At 41.5% G+C, this 15,487-nt stretch overlaps 1 protein-coding gene and 1 pseudogene across 3 annotated transcripts in view; both read left to right on the forward strand.

Annotated features, from left to right (window-relative positions):
- The window catches only part of LOC136967890 (interleukin-13 receptor subunit alpha-1-like), a 48,458-nt gene extending 43,408 nt beyond the window's left edge, over positions 1-5,050 (forward strand). For 2 of the 3 annotated variants that reach the window (XM_067261866.1, XM_067261865.1), the window contains 8 exons: positions 35-200; positions 682-787; positions 1,214-1,395; positions 1,511-1,653; positions 1,894-2,029; positions 2,263-2,353; positions 2,504-2,585; positions 2,814-5,050. In XM_067261866.1, coding sequence (XP_067117967.1) covers positions 35-200; positions 682-787; positions 1,214-1,395; positions 1,511-1,653; positions 1,894-2,029; positions 2,263-2,353; positions 2,504-2,585; positions 2,814-2,885 — 978 coding nt within the window. In that variant the 3' untranslated portion in view covers positions 2,886-5,050. Of the gene's footprint in view, positions 1-34; positions 201-681; positions 788-1,213; positions 1,396-1,510; positions 1,654-1,893; positions 2,107-2,262; positions 2,354-2,503; positions 2,586-2,813 lie in introns of those variants that run through there. The other variant, XR_010879538.1, reaches the window with a different exon arrangement.
- Positions 5,051-5,535: 485 nt separating this feature from the next.
- Positions 5,536-14,155, forward strand: LOC136967404 (piggyBac transposable element-derived protein 3-like; annotated as a pseudogene).
- Positions 14,156-15,487: the final 1,332 nt, after the last annotated feature.

Genomic DNA, 15,487 nt, shown 5'->3' on the forward strand with positions numbered 1-15,487 from the left:
TCTGTTCAAATTACAAGTTGTCTTTATTTTAAAGTTAGAATACCGGTATGACGACCTTGGTCCCTATAAACGAATCGAAACAAGTCCAAAGTGCCATTTCACCGAGAATACGGTGAAGTACACTGTGCAGACCGAGCCCATAGCATGTGGAGACAGAAACCGGAGTGAACCTGTGACCCAAATTATCCCTCAACGCACAGGTAGGCTAATAACAGTACATCAACCTCTTAACAGAATGGAACTGGACTGTAATGGAACAATTACAAATAGTCATTGGTCACATTGTTAATTTGATGCACAGTAAATTCTCTGATTTAAAGATGAGTAGCAGAATAGAATAGAATAGTAACAAACAGTATTTCAAAAAGGTACTTAAGTTACAATTAAAACGTATTTGTTTTATTACAATGAGTATCCACCATATAAAACACATTCAAACATTAACCTAACACTTTAAATTGTAAAAATAGTACATTTTAGGTTACACTTACCTTAACCTGGCGAAATGAAAACAAATGCACTGATAAGTGCTAAACATATTTATCAAATTAAACTGGCAAATTAGAACACCTCAACAGCTTTTACACCCTGTAAAAGTAAATAAGTAGAAAAATTGTGGATAGTGTAAATTGCTATTATTGATAGGTGGATCTCCAAGACCTTTTATTTGTTTTCTCCAAGTTCTACAGCATATTAAGGACTTCAACTGTTACCTCTACTCGACAAAGGACATGAACTGTTCCTGGCTGACATCCAATCATGTTTCCGACCTCCAACTCTTATATAGGTGGGAACTAAACTTAAATGGAAGTTCAGGCAGGACAGAATGTTTTTTTTGTTTTTTTTACTATATTCGGTCTAAATGATTACTTATCTTGTGATCAAGTAAATTATGTAACAAATGTTTGTTGTGATAGTGAGGTGATTTTCACATATCCTGGCTACGGTCACTTCTATTTATAGTGTATCTCATGATCACAACACAAAACAACTTTTGTTATGTTGTGATCCAGAGGTAAATATATTTACAACAAAACAAGGCACTTTTATTCATGGCCTCTCTGGATTGCCATAAGAATGCAATAATTTATTTTCATTTCAAGTTCCTGTACAAGCTCCCACACACAGCAAATGTCTTCAAATACATATTCTATAACTGATGGGTCAATTTGTAAATGTTTGTGATCTTTATTGATCTTTTCTTATTTATCAGGAGGGACGAAGATACCCATTTAGCGGCATGTACAAAGTATCTCTACAGAAATGGTGTGAAAACAGGATGTCACCTACATGACAATCAAGCTTTTGAGTGGCCTTCTGTATATTTCTTGCTCAATGGTACATTCGATGGCTCACCTTTTCAGAATACCTTCAAGAGGACTCCCAGGAAACTTGGTAGTTACAACACCAAATGTCTTCCCTTTTCCAGTCTACATAATGTTTTTTTGAATTGAACACATGGCATAAACCATACTCTCAAACATATAATTTTTGATCTGACTCTCATCAGTCAAGCCCCCACCCCCCACACTCAACATAAAACAAGAGGGGAAAAAGCTTGTCCTTGATTGGGTACCACCAGACATATTTCAGCCTGACTGCTGGGAGTACAAATTGAAATACATCAAATGTGGGGAGACTTCCTCTGTCACGGTAAGACATGGTAGAATAGTGTGGATGTTTTTATAGGCCCTATACAGTAGTGGTAAGAGATCAAGAGTGGAGTTGGAGTTGAGACTTATCAAGAAGTGCGCCTTTAAAAGTGTTTTTTTATGCAAGATATTAATGGAATGTGTTCTCGGTAACAATTTGAGTTAGAAATGAATTATAATTTATCAAAATGTAAACATGCATTTCAAACAATAATTTTTTATACATTTAACTTCTTTACAGAGTCAAACAAATTCAGCCAGCATACCATATGACTCAATGTGCCAGTACAAGATCCAGCTTGAGACTACATTAAAATCTTTGTGTATTTTGGTGGGGGGAAGCAGCATCATCGTACGAAGCCCATTCCAAGTTTATGGTATTTTCACTTGGATTTTCATTGTAATCAAATGTATAATGTATTTATTTGAAACACTTTTCAAGCCAGTATTGAAGGTGAGTTTGCTTAGATATAGAAAATGGTCCTAGTTTGATCACAATGTTTTGACTTTTGATAAAAATGCCACTAATACAGTTAATTGTCCATTTCCACAATTTGTGACAGACTTTTTTATTAAGTCCCAGCTCATGTTGTTCATGTGTTCTCTTCAGGTCAGGATAATCATAACATGATAGTGGTGGCCATCATTGTTCCAATCATCATCTTTGTTTCTGTCATCATTGCGCTTGTGAGTTTAAGGAAGTAAGTGGAAATGTTAGGCTCCATTGTTTATATATGGTATATGTAAATAATGCTTCCATTATGTTTTCAGTTTCACAGACACATGTCTATGGAAATATAGAAACATGATATCAGATTTAATATGTGAATGTGGTTGCGACTCCTTTTCAGGCATAAAACCATTATTTTCCCTGACATTCCCAAACCTCAGCTAATATTCAAGGACATAATGAATAACAACAAGGAGCCAAAGGTAAAAAAAGAAAGAAAAAAGAACAGGGCTCAAACTTGTTAACAATAAATGTCAGAAAGATTCAATGTGTATTTATTGATTTATTTTTAACACTGACTGTATGCTATATCTACCTCTTGTATCTGTTTAACCCGTCCCTCTCTCTACCTCCCTCTCTCTCACACACACACAAACACATAAAGACACTACTTCTGTAACAGACCCACTGTCTTTCCTGTTCTGTTCCAGAATCCCATAGAGAAGCTGTATGTTCCAGTACCAGAGGAGGTGTATATTCCAGTGCCAGAAAACGTGAAATGAAATCCACCTAGAGACCAACCCTCTACCTACCTACCCAGCCAGACTAGGCACACAAACCTTACATGTATGGTTTGCTTGGTCTGAGAGAAAAGTCAGACATGCGACTAATGCCGGGATTCTAATTTGACAACTCATCGTGAAAGGCAGCGTTCAAGGATTGTGGTGATGCCAGTCTCAATCAGCAAGGCATTAAATTATGGCACTGATCTGACATGGTGACCATCATGAAATACTCAATTACTGTGTTATATCTTGGCATAACCCAACCTCAGCGACTACAGGGATACTTGTGGGTGGGCTACAGCCCAGTGTTCAGTTAAGGGATCCACCTTAAAAGTAAGGAATGGAAATTATTTATTTTTTATTATTGCCCGTGTTCCTCTCGGGGCTTATTGCTGTAAGAGATGGCAGCTTTCAGACAACAACGTGTGCCGTATTCTGGTGTGTAGATCGTAAGAAGGGTTTGTTGAGAGTGAGGGTATAAATTGACTCAATGGCCTCCCTCCCAGTGAATGTGTGGAAGTTAAACGTACAACAGTGTCCAGCTGGTAACACAGTATGAACCACTCAAGAAGGCTCATGTTGCCAATCTGAAGAACGACTAAGAGATGCTTTTGGCAACAGACACCCTGAATGCTACTTCACCTATTTGGACATTGTAACGGTCTCAACACTTGATGACTACAACCCTGTCTTTGCTACTGCTATACTTCATTTTGTACATGTTTTTAAAGGCTCATCAATTTTGTAAAAATGTTGGGAAATATAATAAGTTGATGTATTGTACAGTAGGCTACAACCCTTTGAACAGTCAAATGTCCCATACTCTGTTGTATATATATATTTCTTTGCAGAATGTAGAGTATGTTTTATTTGTTTTGTAGGAAGCTGTTGGGAAGTGTTTTCTGGCATATACATTTGAATTTGTGAATGGTTATTATTTTGTTATTTCTGTTTACACTGTCACGGTCAGTGTAGGAGAGATGAAACCAAGAGCAAGGAGACGAGGCAGGAACACAGACTTGACTAAACTTGGATAAAACAGACTAAAGCACCAGCTAGTTTACACTTACAGTTAGACATTAACCGACACAAAATATTATCATTCATACAACTCTGAGTATAGAAAAATTATAATCAGTCAACATAGGCTAATTTGTTATTAAACATTTAGTCTTACTTGCTACTAATAAAAATTATTGCTGTCATTGATGAACCACTGATGAGTGAGTAACGTAACACTGGTGACGGAGGGAGGGAGGGTGAACGTCCGATCAAGATGATTTCTGCGCTTGGATATACACTGGTTTCTACGTTATGGTTAGATTGATTGAGGTCCACTGGGACAGCAACTTTCCATTAATGAGTCATTTTTAACCACCATTGACATAGCTGGTAAAGTAATTCCTTCCCAAAGGATTCAAACTGTTTCTTGGCTTTAAGCCAGTCATGTCCAAGAACTCCTGCTAAATTACTAGTGAGAACTGCTTGAGTTCCTGGCCACAGTTGCATGCCAAACATTGAGATTTTTTTGTAGGCAGACCAGTGTGTAATGGCTGCCAGTTAAAATAGGATTCAAGTGCAGGCTTTATCAATAGGAAGCATAATCAGGCAGACAAGCTTGATAATGGACAGAGCAACATAGAATGATCCAAAAGGGGTAGTCAGGTCCAGTGGCAAACTCAAACTATCTGATGGGCAGGGGTGAATTTTTTTTAAAGGGCACCAGCTGCATATGGTGGGGCACAGGGGTGTTGACATGAAGCTCTACTGGGGCACAGGCCCCTCGTTAGAGCTACTCATCACTTTGTTGTCTTCTTCCAATCTTGCAAGTGTACAATACAATGCACCATACAAACTTCCCTTGCTTAAAGGGGTTATTGACTGGGTTTTTGGGGTATTTCACACTGTTCCTTAAGGTCTCCGAATAGGGTATTTTACATTGGTTGGGCTGAAAGTGGCCCGAGTGCTGTTCTATGCCCCCTGATACATCCAGTGAATTATTTCTGGGAAAAAACGCTAGGTTTTCTCTTTTTATGGTATGCTCATGAATATATAGATGAGCTGCGTGCTGATTGGTTGGTTTACAACGAGTGAAGCTGCGGGGCAAAGAGGCAACAAGGCCACAGCACACTGAAACAACGAAGGTGGAGACTTGAAATAAAAACGTACAAATAAATCTATTGTGTCTGTTTTCAACAGATTGACTAGATATCATTTCAAATGATTACTTTAGTTGTTTCCACATTCAGGGGCGGTTTTAAGCACGGGCGGACAGGGCAGCCGCCCGGGGCGGCATTTTTTCATGTCACGTGGGCGGCGCACGAGCATAAAATAAATAAATACAAATCTCTGCGCCGCGAAGATTCAAACAGTACCATCTGCTAACTGAAAATATGTCCACAAAAACGTAAATAGGGGAGACCGGGGATGGTTGTAACACTTTTTGTTTGAGCATCGGTAACTCAGTGGTTGTTTGTGCTAGCTCTCTCAAACTTTGATACATACAACCCATATCTGTCTTCTACACATATAACTCTCTTGGACATCTACTACACAATCATAGATTAGGTGAGTTAGTGTCAAATACAAAGAGTTCCGTTTTTACAACCTACCCCACAACTGGGTTGAGTTGTAACACTAGCTAGGGATGGATGTAACATGGAGAGGTAATTTGCTAAAATAAGATCCACACAATACAATTTGTACAATAACTTTATTGATGAACAAAGAACACATTGTTTTGAATAAGCTGAACAATTTTAAGTGACAAAAACACATTCATTAACTGAAAACTATTTCTGTGTGTGTTTGTTTGAGTGTGCGTTTGTGTGCGTGTGTGGACTGTATTCCTGTATGTGCATTTGTCACAGGTTTAATCACTGTCACAATGGTGGCAAATGTAGACGGCTGCCCCTGGAGTGCAGGCTGTGTGGGCCCAGAACTGACAGCTCACACATTTAACCCACATTTCTTTTGGCCTCGAGTTTGCAAAGGGTTCCATGCACACAATGCAGAAATTCTCATCATCTGAGGTTTCAGAATCCTCTTGAACATTGGGCTTGGGCCTTTTGCTTCTTTGCTTTGCTTTCTTCTTTTGCACCTTTCCAGGTGGCAGGGTTATTCTTTTTTTAAGGTTCTTCTTCCTTGCTTCGTCTTCAAGTGCCTGTTTCACAGGTGTATCTGTCAAGATTTCTGATTGCCTCCTCTTTCTATTACCACTGGCATTCTTCCTTGGACCTGCTTTGGGAAATGGACGGAGAGCAGATGGACTGAAACCTTTTTGAGCAGCTTGACTTAAGTCCAGAGGCTGAGTCAGACAAAAAGCTTGACCTGCCTGGTCAACTGGAAAAGAGGCTTGGGCTGGCTCAGCTGAGCTGGAGGCTTGGACTGGCTCGGCTGAGCTGAAGGCTCGGGCCGGCTCGGCTGAGCTGGAGGCTTGGGCCGGCTCGGCTAAGCTGGAGGCTTGGGCTGGCTCCACTGAGCTGGAGGCTCGGACTGGCTCGGCTGAGCTGGAGGCTCAGGCTGGCTCGGCTGAGCTGGAGGCTCGGGCTGGCTCGGCTGAGCTGGAGGCTTGGGCTGGCTCGGCTGAGCTGGAGGCTTGGGCTGGCTCGGCTGAGCTGGAGTCTTGGGCTGGCTCCGCTGAGCTGGAGGCTCGGACTGGCTCGGCTGAGCTGGAGGCTCGGGCTGGCTCGGCTGAGCTGGAGGCCAGAGAGGCAGATGGTTCAGGGCGGTCTGTGACCTGTGATGGTACATACTCACAGTCCTGGAAAATGTCTGGATTGAAAGGCCAGATGCCTCTACATCTAAAACCAGCTTGTACATTGTTTGGCGTAGCAGCATTGGGGAATGCAATCCTGACCAGGCTTGGGATGTTATAGATTGTCATCGGTTTTGCAGGATTCATTCTCATCCATGCATCACTGGCTGTGTTTATCAGCTTCTTGAATGGACCATAGACGCTACGATCAAGAGGCTGTAGCTTGTGCGAACAGTGGGGTGGCAAAGAAAGGAGAACTATCCCATTTTCTTTGCAGTAAGTGATTGCCTTCACTGAAAGATGGGAACTGTGGTTGTCCAACAACAGTAACACCTTCTTGTCAGGACTGACTTTTGTGTGCTTTACAAAATGATTCAGGAAAATTAAGAAATCTTCCTCCTGCATCCATCCGGAGCCATTACCACACTCAACACTGCCTGGTGGTCCATCGTTTAAGAAGTGGTCTTTGTATCTTTTACGTGGGAAGACAAAGGCTGGAGGAATGACATTTCCCAGTGCATTCACAGCACAAGCTACAGATACCAGGAAACCCCTTTCTCCTGAGGTCATTGCACCAACTTGCTTGACACCGCGCCGTGCGATTACACGGTCAGGAGTCTGGACAGTTGTGATACCCGTCTCATCCACATTCCAGATATTGTTTCCAGTAAAGCTGTGCTTCTCTATCACATCTCCAAGCTTTTTGAAAAATCTCTCCACATTTGGACGGTTGAAACTTGTGGCCCGTGACAAACTTGTTGGCTGTGCAGCTCTGATGGACAGATTTGGATGGCGTTTCATGAAGCCGGAAAACCAGTCAGTTCCTGCCATGGCTTTCTGCTTCCATGAATGGGGATATTTACAGTTATTCTCCTCTGCCAACTGGTATGCAAACTTCCTGACCTAAAAGCAAGTGATCAGTAAACTTGTTATCCCCATGAATGATGTATGAGCCCTTGGGGCAATAAGTAATAAACAAGCCACAACAATTGTTGCTGAAAAGCTGTAAATAATCTCTACCTCTTCATGTATCCTTAGTATAGTTAGACCACATTTAAATGTAAGATTCCTATATGTTTATTGTATGCACCTCCCTGCCAAAGCAAATTCCTTGTCTGTGTAAACATTCATGGCGAATAAATCATTTTCTGATTCTGATCTAATGGGGATAATAATTGTGAAGTGAAATTATTATTATAATTATTTTTTTTTACTATGCCTATCTCATTGTTACCTCTCGAGGGGTTAACCCATAGAACAGACCAGCTGCTTCTGTTAAATACTCTGTCAAGAGTTCCTCCTGTGCCTCACTGAAGACCTTCTGACTACTACGGTAGCCTACATGGGGCCTCTCACTTGAACCCTCCTCTCTGAGCTTCTGTGCAGCTTTAACATATCTGTATAGTGTAACGTGACAGATTGAATGGGCCTTGGCCACTGATCTCACAGAATCTCCCTTCCTGACTTCAATTGCAACCTTTATCAGAATTTCTGCAGGGACACCCCTGTTTGTTTTGCGCTTCCACTGCCTTGGCATGCTAGAAAAAAGGTGAAAAGTACAAAAACCATATTGAGTCATCATAAGGGGATGGTTGTAACTTTTTTTATGAACTGTTACAACCATCCCTACAACGACCAGCCATTACATAGCTAACTGTTTAAGGTACGTGGGTTTGAAGTTAGCATGAATGCTAAGCATCAAATTAAACTAGAGAAACGGCTCCATTAGGTGATATAAATTGCAACATTGCATCTACAATACAATAAACAAAATAAACGCAAAATGCGATCCCTGTGTGGAGAAGCTGCCCCGGTAAATTGTACCACTACAGTAGTACAGTTAGCTACCTGTGTTCGTCTTGGTAGCGATTGCGTTGGTAGAATTCTTTTTAACGTTCCGTTGTACTGTTTAGGCTGAAATTAATTATTTTCATGAACAGATTGAACAGATTGACAAAATGTATGCTGTGGCAATGAAGTTCAGTTTAGTAGTCAGATAGTTTCACCTATTGAAAGTCTTTTGATTTAAGTAGAGCTAAAGGGAGTGCCGAACATGTTCTGTCGCTGTTTGACTTAAACAGCTGTGTGGAGATGTTTTTGTTAGCTACTCTAGTGTGTCTCGCGTAGGCTACAGTACAGCCAGTGTGCTTAATTTGAGCAGGAACATGTTCCGGCACCTCCGACGTTGGATCCGACACCTCATGTGTCACTAAGAAAGATTATTCGCCTAAATTAAAATAAATAAATTACTGTTTAGTGTTCAATGTTGTTATCTGTCTTGTTAGTCTTTATTCCCCATTGAAATTCCACAAAAATCTTGTGTTTGGATTTTCGATGCATTTTGAGGTGAATCTTCAGGGTAAGACAGAGGGGGAGGCACTTCAAGTGACACTTGCGCTTGTTCTGGTTTAGAGGGCTAGCTGTTAGCCTAGTTTCGTTTGGATAATTGCAGGGGCAGAGTGGGGAGAAGTTTTATACATTGATCTAACCTCTTAATTGTTAAAGGCAGCGTTCTCAGCCAAGACACTGGTTGAGTTTTGGATTTCAGTGTAGAGGGAATACCTTGGCCGCGGCAACTAGGGGGGCTGAGAGTGCTACAGCACCGCGACAGCACGAGAATTTAAAATAATATGACTTGAAAATCCACCACCGCGGCACAGCCCGCAGTAGCGGACTGGGGAGCACCGGGAGAAGAATAACGATGGAAAACCAGGCTAAGAAACGTAAGGGTGGGGCTGAAAAATTGAGACAAAAATACATCACCTTCAGTAGACAAGGTTTTACCAATTGAAAAAGGCTATGTTTATTTTACACAAAGCTCAAAAACGATTTTGCGTTCAAATAAAGGCCCAAACATTTGTCTCGCTCGCATTGACTATCGAACTCCCGAACTAGCATCACATCAGACACAAAATGTGCATGTATTTAGCATGCGGCGGTCGCAGGTCACTGGCACCATTATTTTAGGGGTCGTGGGTTGAAATGTTTAGGAACCCCTGCCCTAGAAGGTTGCGGATTCGCCGCATTGTTCTCACCTTACCACTGACCTGTTTGCATGCCGGCACAGTGCAATTTTTGGGGAGTTCCGTTACCTCCAACCCCATTTTGAGTCGCCGGATCCACCCCCCCTCTACGTTCCGGGACCTCCCACTTTACAAATTAAGCACTGAGTACAGCGTTGTAGTGAGCTACACTGGTTTGAAACCACAGGTAATGATAATTTCACCAACAAATAGTTTATTTGTAATCTATTGTCATAATAAATCCTACAACGAAAATGTATTAGTGAGGAATGTTTATAGAAAACAGATGCATCATAGACCGCTGTAGTATGTGTTGCCCGGTGATGCTAATTGGGTGTGCTCAAGCCTTCGGCGAGAGCACAACCTTTGTTCTCTCACATATATATTATTATTATTATTATTATTTTTTTTTTTTCTTTTTGCCCCCCTAAAACTCAGTAAATACTTGGCCTACATAGACAACGTAGGTGTCAAAAGTTTCGTCTTGGTAGCGATTGAGTTGCTTCTATTGGAATTTACGTTCCGTTGCATGGTTTGGGCGTAGGTTAAGTTTTTGTGGCGAAAAGTGAAGCTAACGGTGGCTAATTTGCTAGCCACAGTCACTGACGTTACTAACGTCACTGCGTCACTAACGTCACGAAAACACGCGTGACTACCTTTGCCAGAACATTCGTTTCACATCTGTTAACTTGGGGGATAGCTAGGCTAACTATAGCTTTACTGCAAGGCAGCTGCAGAAACGCCACAAGAAAAGAGGCCAGGGTGATAACTATTTACTCATTTTACTTTGTGATATGACACACAATTGTGATGTGTAATGTACAATATAAGCTGATATTATTAAGGAAGTACATCTACTTTCGGAAACAGTATTCTACTATTTCACTGAAGTATTAGCATCATGACATTAGCCTGTGTTGCCCGGGCAACACATACTACAGTGGTCTATGATGTATCTGTTTTCAATCGTTAAAATAAACATTCCTCACATATACATTTTCGTTGTAGGATTTATTATGACATTAGATTACAAGTAAACGATTTGTGGGTGAAATTATCATTACCTGTGGTTTCAATCCAGTGTATCACTGCAACGCTGTAGCCTACGCGAGACACTACAAAAACATCTACACAGCTGTAGGAAGTCAAACGGCGACAGAACATGTTCGGCACTCCCCTTATATCGCATTTTGCGTTGTTACTGACAATGATCGCTACCAGTGAGCTTTTTATGAATGAGCGATTTTCCACTAAGTAAATGTCAAGCTTATTTACGTTTTGGGGGGCATATTTTCAGTTAGCAGATGGTACTGTTTGAATCGCGATTCTATCTTCTGCCGGTAACGTCATAGAATAATCTTCAAAGGGGGTTCTTTATTATGAATGAATGCAATATGAGTAGGCGAAATTCCTGAAAATATCACGAGAAGGGAAAACTTAAAAGGACGTTCAAGTCATAGAGATTAGGTCCATTTTTACACCGGTCTGCCAAATGTATTCGTTTTGATTCAGCCTGTCAGCTGCCTCTTGCAGGGGAAATGAGAAGACATCATATTTCATTCTACACTTCACTCGTATTTTGAGTTGTAAATGAGCAGCAAAAAAAAGATGCTTTTAAATCTATGTAATCTTTATAAATAATAAGTAGGCCCGATGCATTTTTATATAAAATATACAGACCCCTGTGCAACCGACGCAAGCAAGCACACCCTACAATTTCCCCAGAAATTGTATCCTCTCTAGTGCTTCAGTGAAATAGTAGACTACTGTTTCCGAAAGTAGATGTACTTCCTTAATAGTATCATCTTATATTGTACATTACACTTCTCAATTGTGTTTCACATAACAAAGTAAAATGAGTAAATAGTTATCACCCGGGCCTCTTTGCTTGTGGCGTTTCTGCAGCTGCTTTGCAGTAAAGCTATAGTTTGCCTAGCTCCCAGAAGTTAACCAGCTGCTAAACTAAGGTAGAGGTAGTCACGCGTGTTTTCGTGACGTTAATAACGTCAGTGAGTGTTTTCGTGACGTTAATAACGTCAGTGACTGGCTACCAAGTTAGCCACCGTTAGCTTCACTTTTCGCCACAAAAACGTAATTTAAACTTAAACCAGGCAACAGAACGTAAATAAAAATACAAGAAACCCAATTGCTACCAAGACAAAACCTTTGACACCGACGTTGTCTATGTAGTCCAAATATTGAGGGATCCTTAGGGGTACAACGTTAAACACCAACGTTCTCCATAAACGGCCTCTGTCTGGTAGTGGTAGCGTGAAAAGTTGAATTCACCCGTGGGAAAGCTGTAGCCAGGGAATGCTGCAGCCAGGGGCTTTTTAAAGAAGACACTGCCGTTATTTTTATTGTGATTGGCCAAATGACTCACGTGACGTATCACCAAAGATGTTTTATTGTGAAGATGACCGCAGTAGGTTTTGGAAACTCACCCCCCCCCCCCCCCCCACAAATAAAAACTCTTAGGATCTACACGATTCACGTGGATGACATTTTCCCATTCTGCGATTTTCGCCGATAAGCGACAAGTTTGCAGGTATGATTTTAGCTAAAGATCAGTAACTTTTTTGGCCAATTTTGTTGCTTGTGAAAATGTACTATATTGGCTACCAATTTGAATTTTTTCTGTTGTAGAGATGGAGGTAGACTATGGCACCCTGCTCAGCACCATCAAGAGGAGGAGGTGACTCATGAGGGCATGAGCACACATGAGGACGATCTACTGGATCAGGAACTGCTGGAGGAAGACGAGGAGGAGGAGATGGAGAATGAGATGGAACCTGATCCCCAGCCAGGAACATCAGCTGGGTATGTATGAATGTGTATTGTTTGTTTCGGTTTCTCATGTGACTCATACTCATAAAAACACTAACACTGTTACTCTTATTATTTTGGGTATGGCTAGCCATTCTCGCACAGGTCCCTGGTCAGCTAGAAAGCGTAAAAGCTTCCCTGACTTAGTTTCTTATCCCTCTTACTCCGACTTTGATTCACAGGCACCAAAACCTTACGCCTAGCCGTCCAAGCGGTATTGACTTAAATAGTGTGCGTCGGGCTGTGTGGTCAACCTCCAACAGGATGCTGCGAGAAATTGACTTTTTCTTGCAGTTTTACACTCAGACTTTAGTTGCTGAGATATGCAGCTTTACAAACTGTCAGGAGTGGGACCTCGTCTTAAACTGTCCATAATATTCCAGCTACAACGCAAATTGGATGGAGGTGACCCCAGATTAATTTGACAAATTCATCGGGCTGCTCATTTACATGGGTTTTTCAGTTCTTCCCGATTCCCATCGTTATTGACAGGGTTCGTGGGCGAGGGGATTTATGTTGCGTGATCGCTACAAGGCAATTTTAGCAGCTCTACATGTTGTAGACCCTCTCACAGGGGATAATCAGGATCGCCTTAGGAAGTTGCGTTACCTTATCGACCACCTCAAACTAAAATGCCAGCAGCTCTTTCAGCCTAACCACATTTTAGCAATAGCTGAACGCATGGTCAAGTCGAAAGATCAATCAGGTTTTAAACAGTACATGAAAGGCAAGCCTACTCGGTGGGGTTTTAAGTAATGGGTAATTGCAACATCCGACTCAGGGTATACACTCGGGCGTGTCACTGACTTGGCCACCAAAGTAATTGAGTCGTTAATGCAGCCATTCAAAGACCAGGCCACAATCTTTGGTTTGACAACTTTTACACGTCCCCAGCCCTTATGGTTAAGTTGTTAGAAATGAGAAACAATGCTTGTTGGACATGCAGGGTGAATTGTAAACTGTTCCCTGCAGAATTCAAAGACATAAAAAATGGGAACGCAAGGCAGCTCGTGGGGATATGAGGTGGTGTAGGATTGATGGGAACATACTAGTAATCCAGTGGAAGGACAGCGTGCAGTTACATGCCTCTCCAATTTCCACAATGTAAATGACTCAACAAAAATTACTAAGTTCGTAAAGAATGATGGCAACTGGACAAAATAACTAGGCCTCCAGCACGCTGTCATCAGTGAATATAATAAGAACAAACGGTGTTGATAGGTCAGATCAAATGATTAAATCATACAACACTTTTTTTCCACTTCATAGACATTGCCGTAGTCAATAGCTTCGTACTGTTCAAGGAATGGAAACACGTTCATGCGGCACCAGAAGAGCGTAGACCAGTGACCCAGATAGATTTCAAAGAGAACCTTGCTCATCAGCTGGGAGGTATCAACATTCACGCTAGTTTCCCTATACATACACAAAAACCTGTAGACCCTCCTTCGTCGTCATTCCACACAGCCCATGTCCCTAGAATGGAAGAGTCCCCTAAGAGATGCTGGCTATGCTATCATAAACGTAGGATTGCAAATAGAACGAAAGTATTTTGTTGCGCGCCAGAATGTAATGGCAGACGATTTAGCTTGCTTCGCGATAGGACCTGTTTTCAGTCTTGGCAATCAGCTGAGTGTGACCAATATCACGACAAGGCGTAGATGGAAAGGGATGTGTTTATTGGTGTTGTCTTCCCCCCTGCCTCTTTTCTCCCTCTCTTCTCTCAACAGGTATTGCAGTTGTTGTGTTAATGCATTTCTATATCTTCTGTTCAGTTATTTATTAAAAAATGATTAGTTTAGATAGTTTGAAAGTTTGTTGTTGTATGTAAATGTTTTGCTGAGATATCATTCCCCTCACAGTTTAATGTTCAAATCAAATAGTATGTGTTTTATTGAACACATAAAATGCATATTTCAGTGTTTGTGTCCTTTAAAGGGGTCATTGATTGCAGAACCGAATTTACCTTGTCACAGTTGAATAACAACAGTTCAGTGGGTAAAATGGACATACAGTGACCATTGACACCTCTTTCCTATGCATATCTCACAATTAAAAAATGTAGCTGTAAAACGGTAGGTTTTGAAAATGCCACCGAACACCTTTTTGGGCTCTTGTCTGTACCTTTGTCACGCCCCAAAATGTGCTGCGCGCTGCTCTGTGTACTTCCACAGAATTACAAAGAAGAACATTTTTCTAGCATATTGAAAATTGACTACAGTGGTAAATGCAGTGTTCCAGGCTGTACAGGGAATGCTGACACTTTTCAGAGTCTTCCCAAGGAACCAAACACTCGACGGGCTGTGATGTTTGAGAAGATCCCTGTGCAGTTCGACCCTCAATTTGCTCGCACCATTTCACAGAGGACAGTTTTAAGCACCCTAAGCACTGAAAGTCAGTGCTCGAAGTGCTCGGTAGTAGACACACCCCTAGAGACTTTTCACCTTCCCTAGCGGAAAAAAAACTAGCGACTTTTTGGACAAATAGCGACTTTACAAATGTTTGTAGAAGAAAGTTGCCAGTACTACCCAGTTACACAATCCTTAACACAACCACCCGCTTAGCTGTCACGCAAACCAGGTGCTGTCTGCTATTAGCATGGCTGGTCAGGGATTGTTTTGGAAAATTGGTGGTGCCTGTGTAAAAAGATCCACTTTTGTCTGCTTTAGACGGGAACAGACGACACGGTGCATCTTAGTTACATAAAAAAAAGTTGCTTCTGTTTGAACTCGTATCTCTCCTTTGCTGCCATCTTCACTTTAGTGTCTCGCGCCAAATGTATTGAGATTAGAGAATTACAATTTGACAACCACTCGTCACTCACTACTCAACACTTGATTGGCCAACGGTGTGCCCCACGAGCTGCAAAGTAATTTATGCATTTAGCAGATAGCAAAACATGCAGGATGAGTTGCTGTCCCGACGTTACTTTTTACTGGCCATCGGGCCATCGTTATTGTCGAGCCCTGAAGGTGTTTCAAATAAGTTCATTA

This window comes from Osmerus mordax, chromosome 23, assembly GCF_038355195.1.
Source record: "Osmerus mordax isolate fOsmMor3 chromosome 23, fOsmMor3.pri, whole genome shotgun sequence".
Classification (NCBI taxonomy): Eukaryota; Metazoa; Chordata; class Actinopteri; order Osmeriformes; family Osmeridae; genus Osmerus; species Osmerus mordax.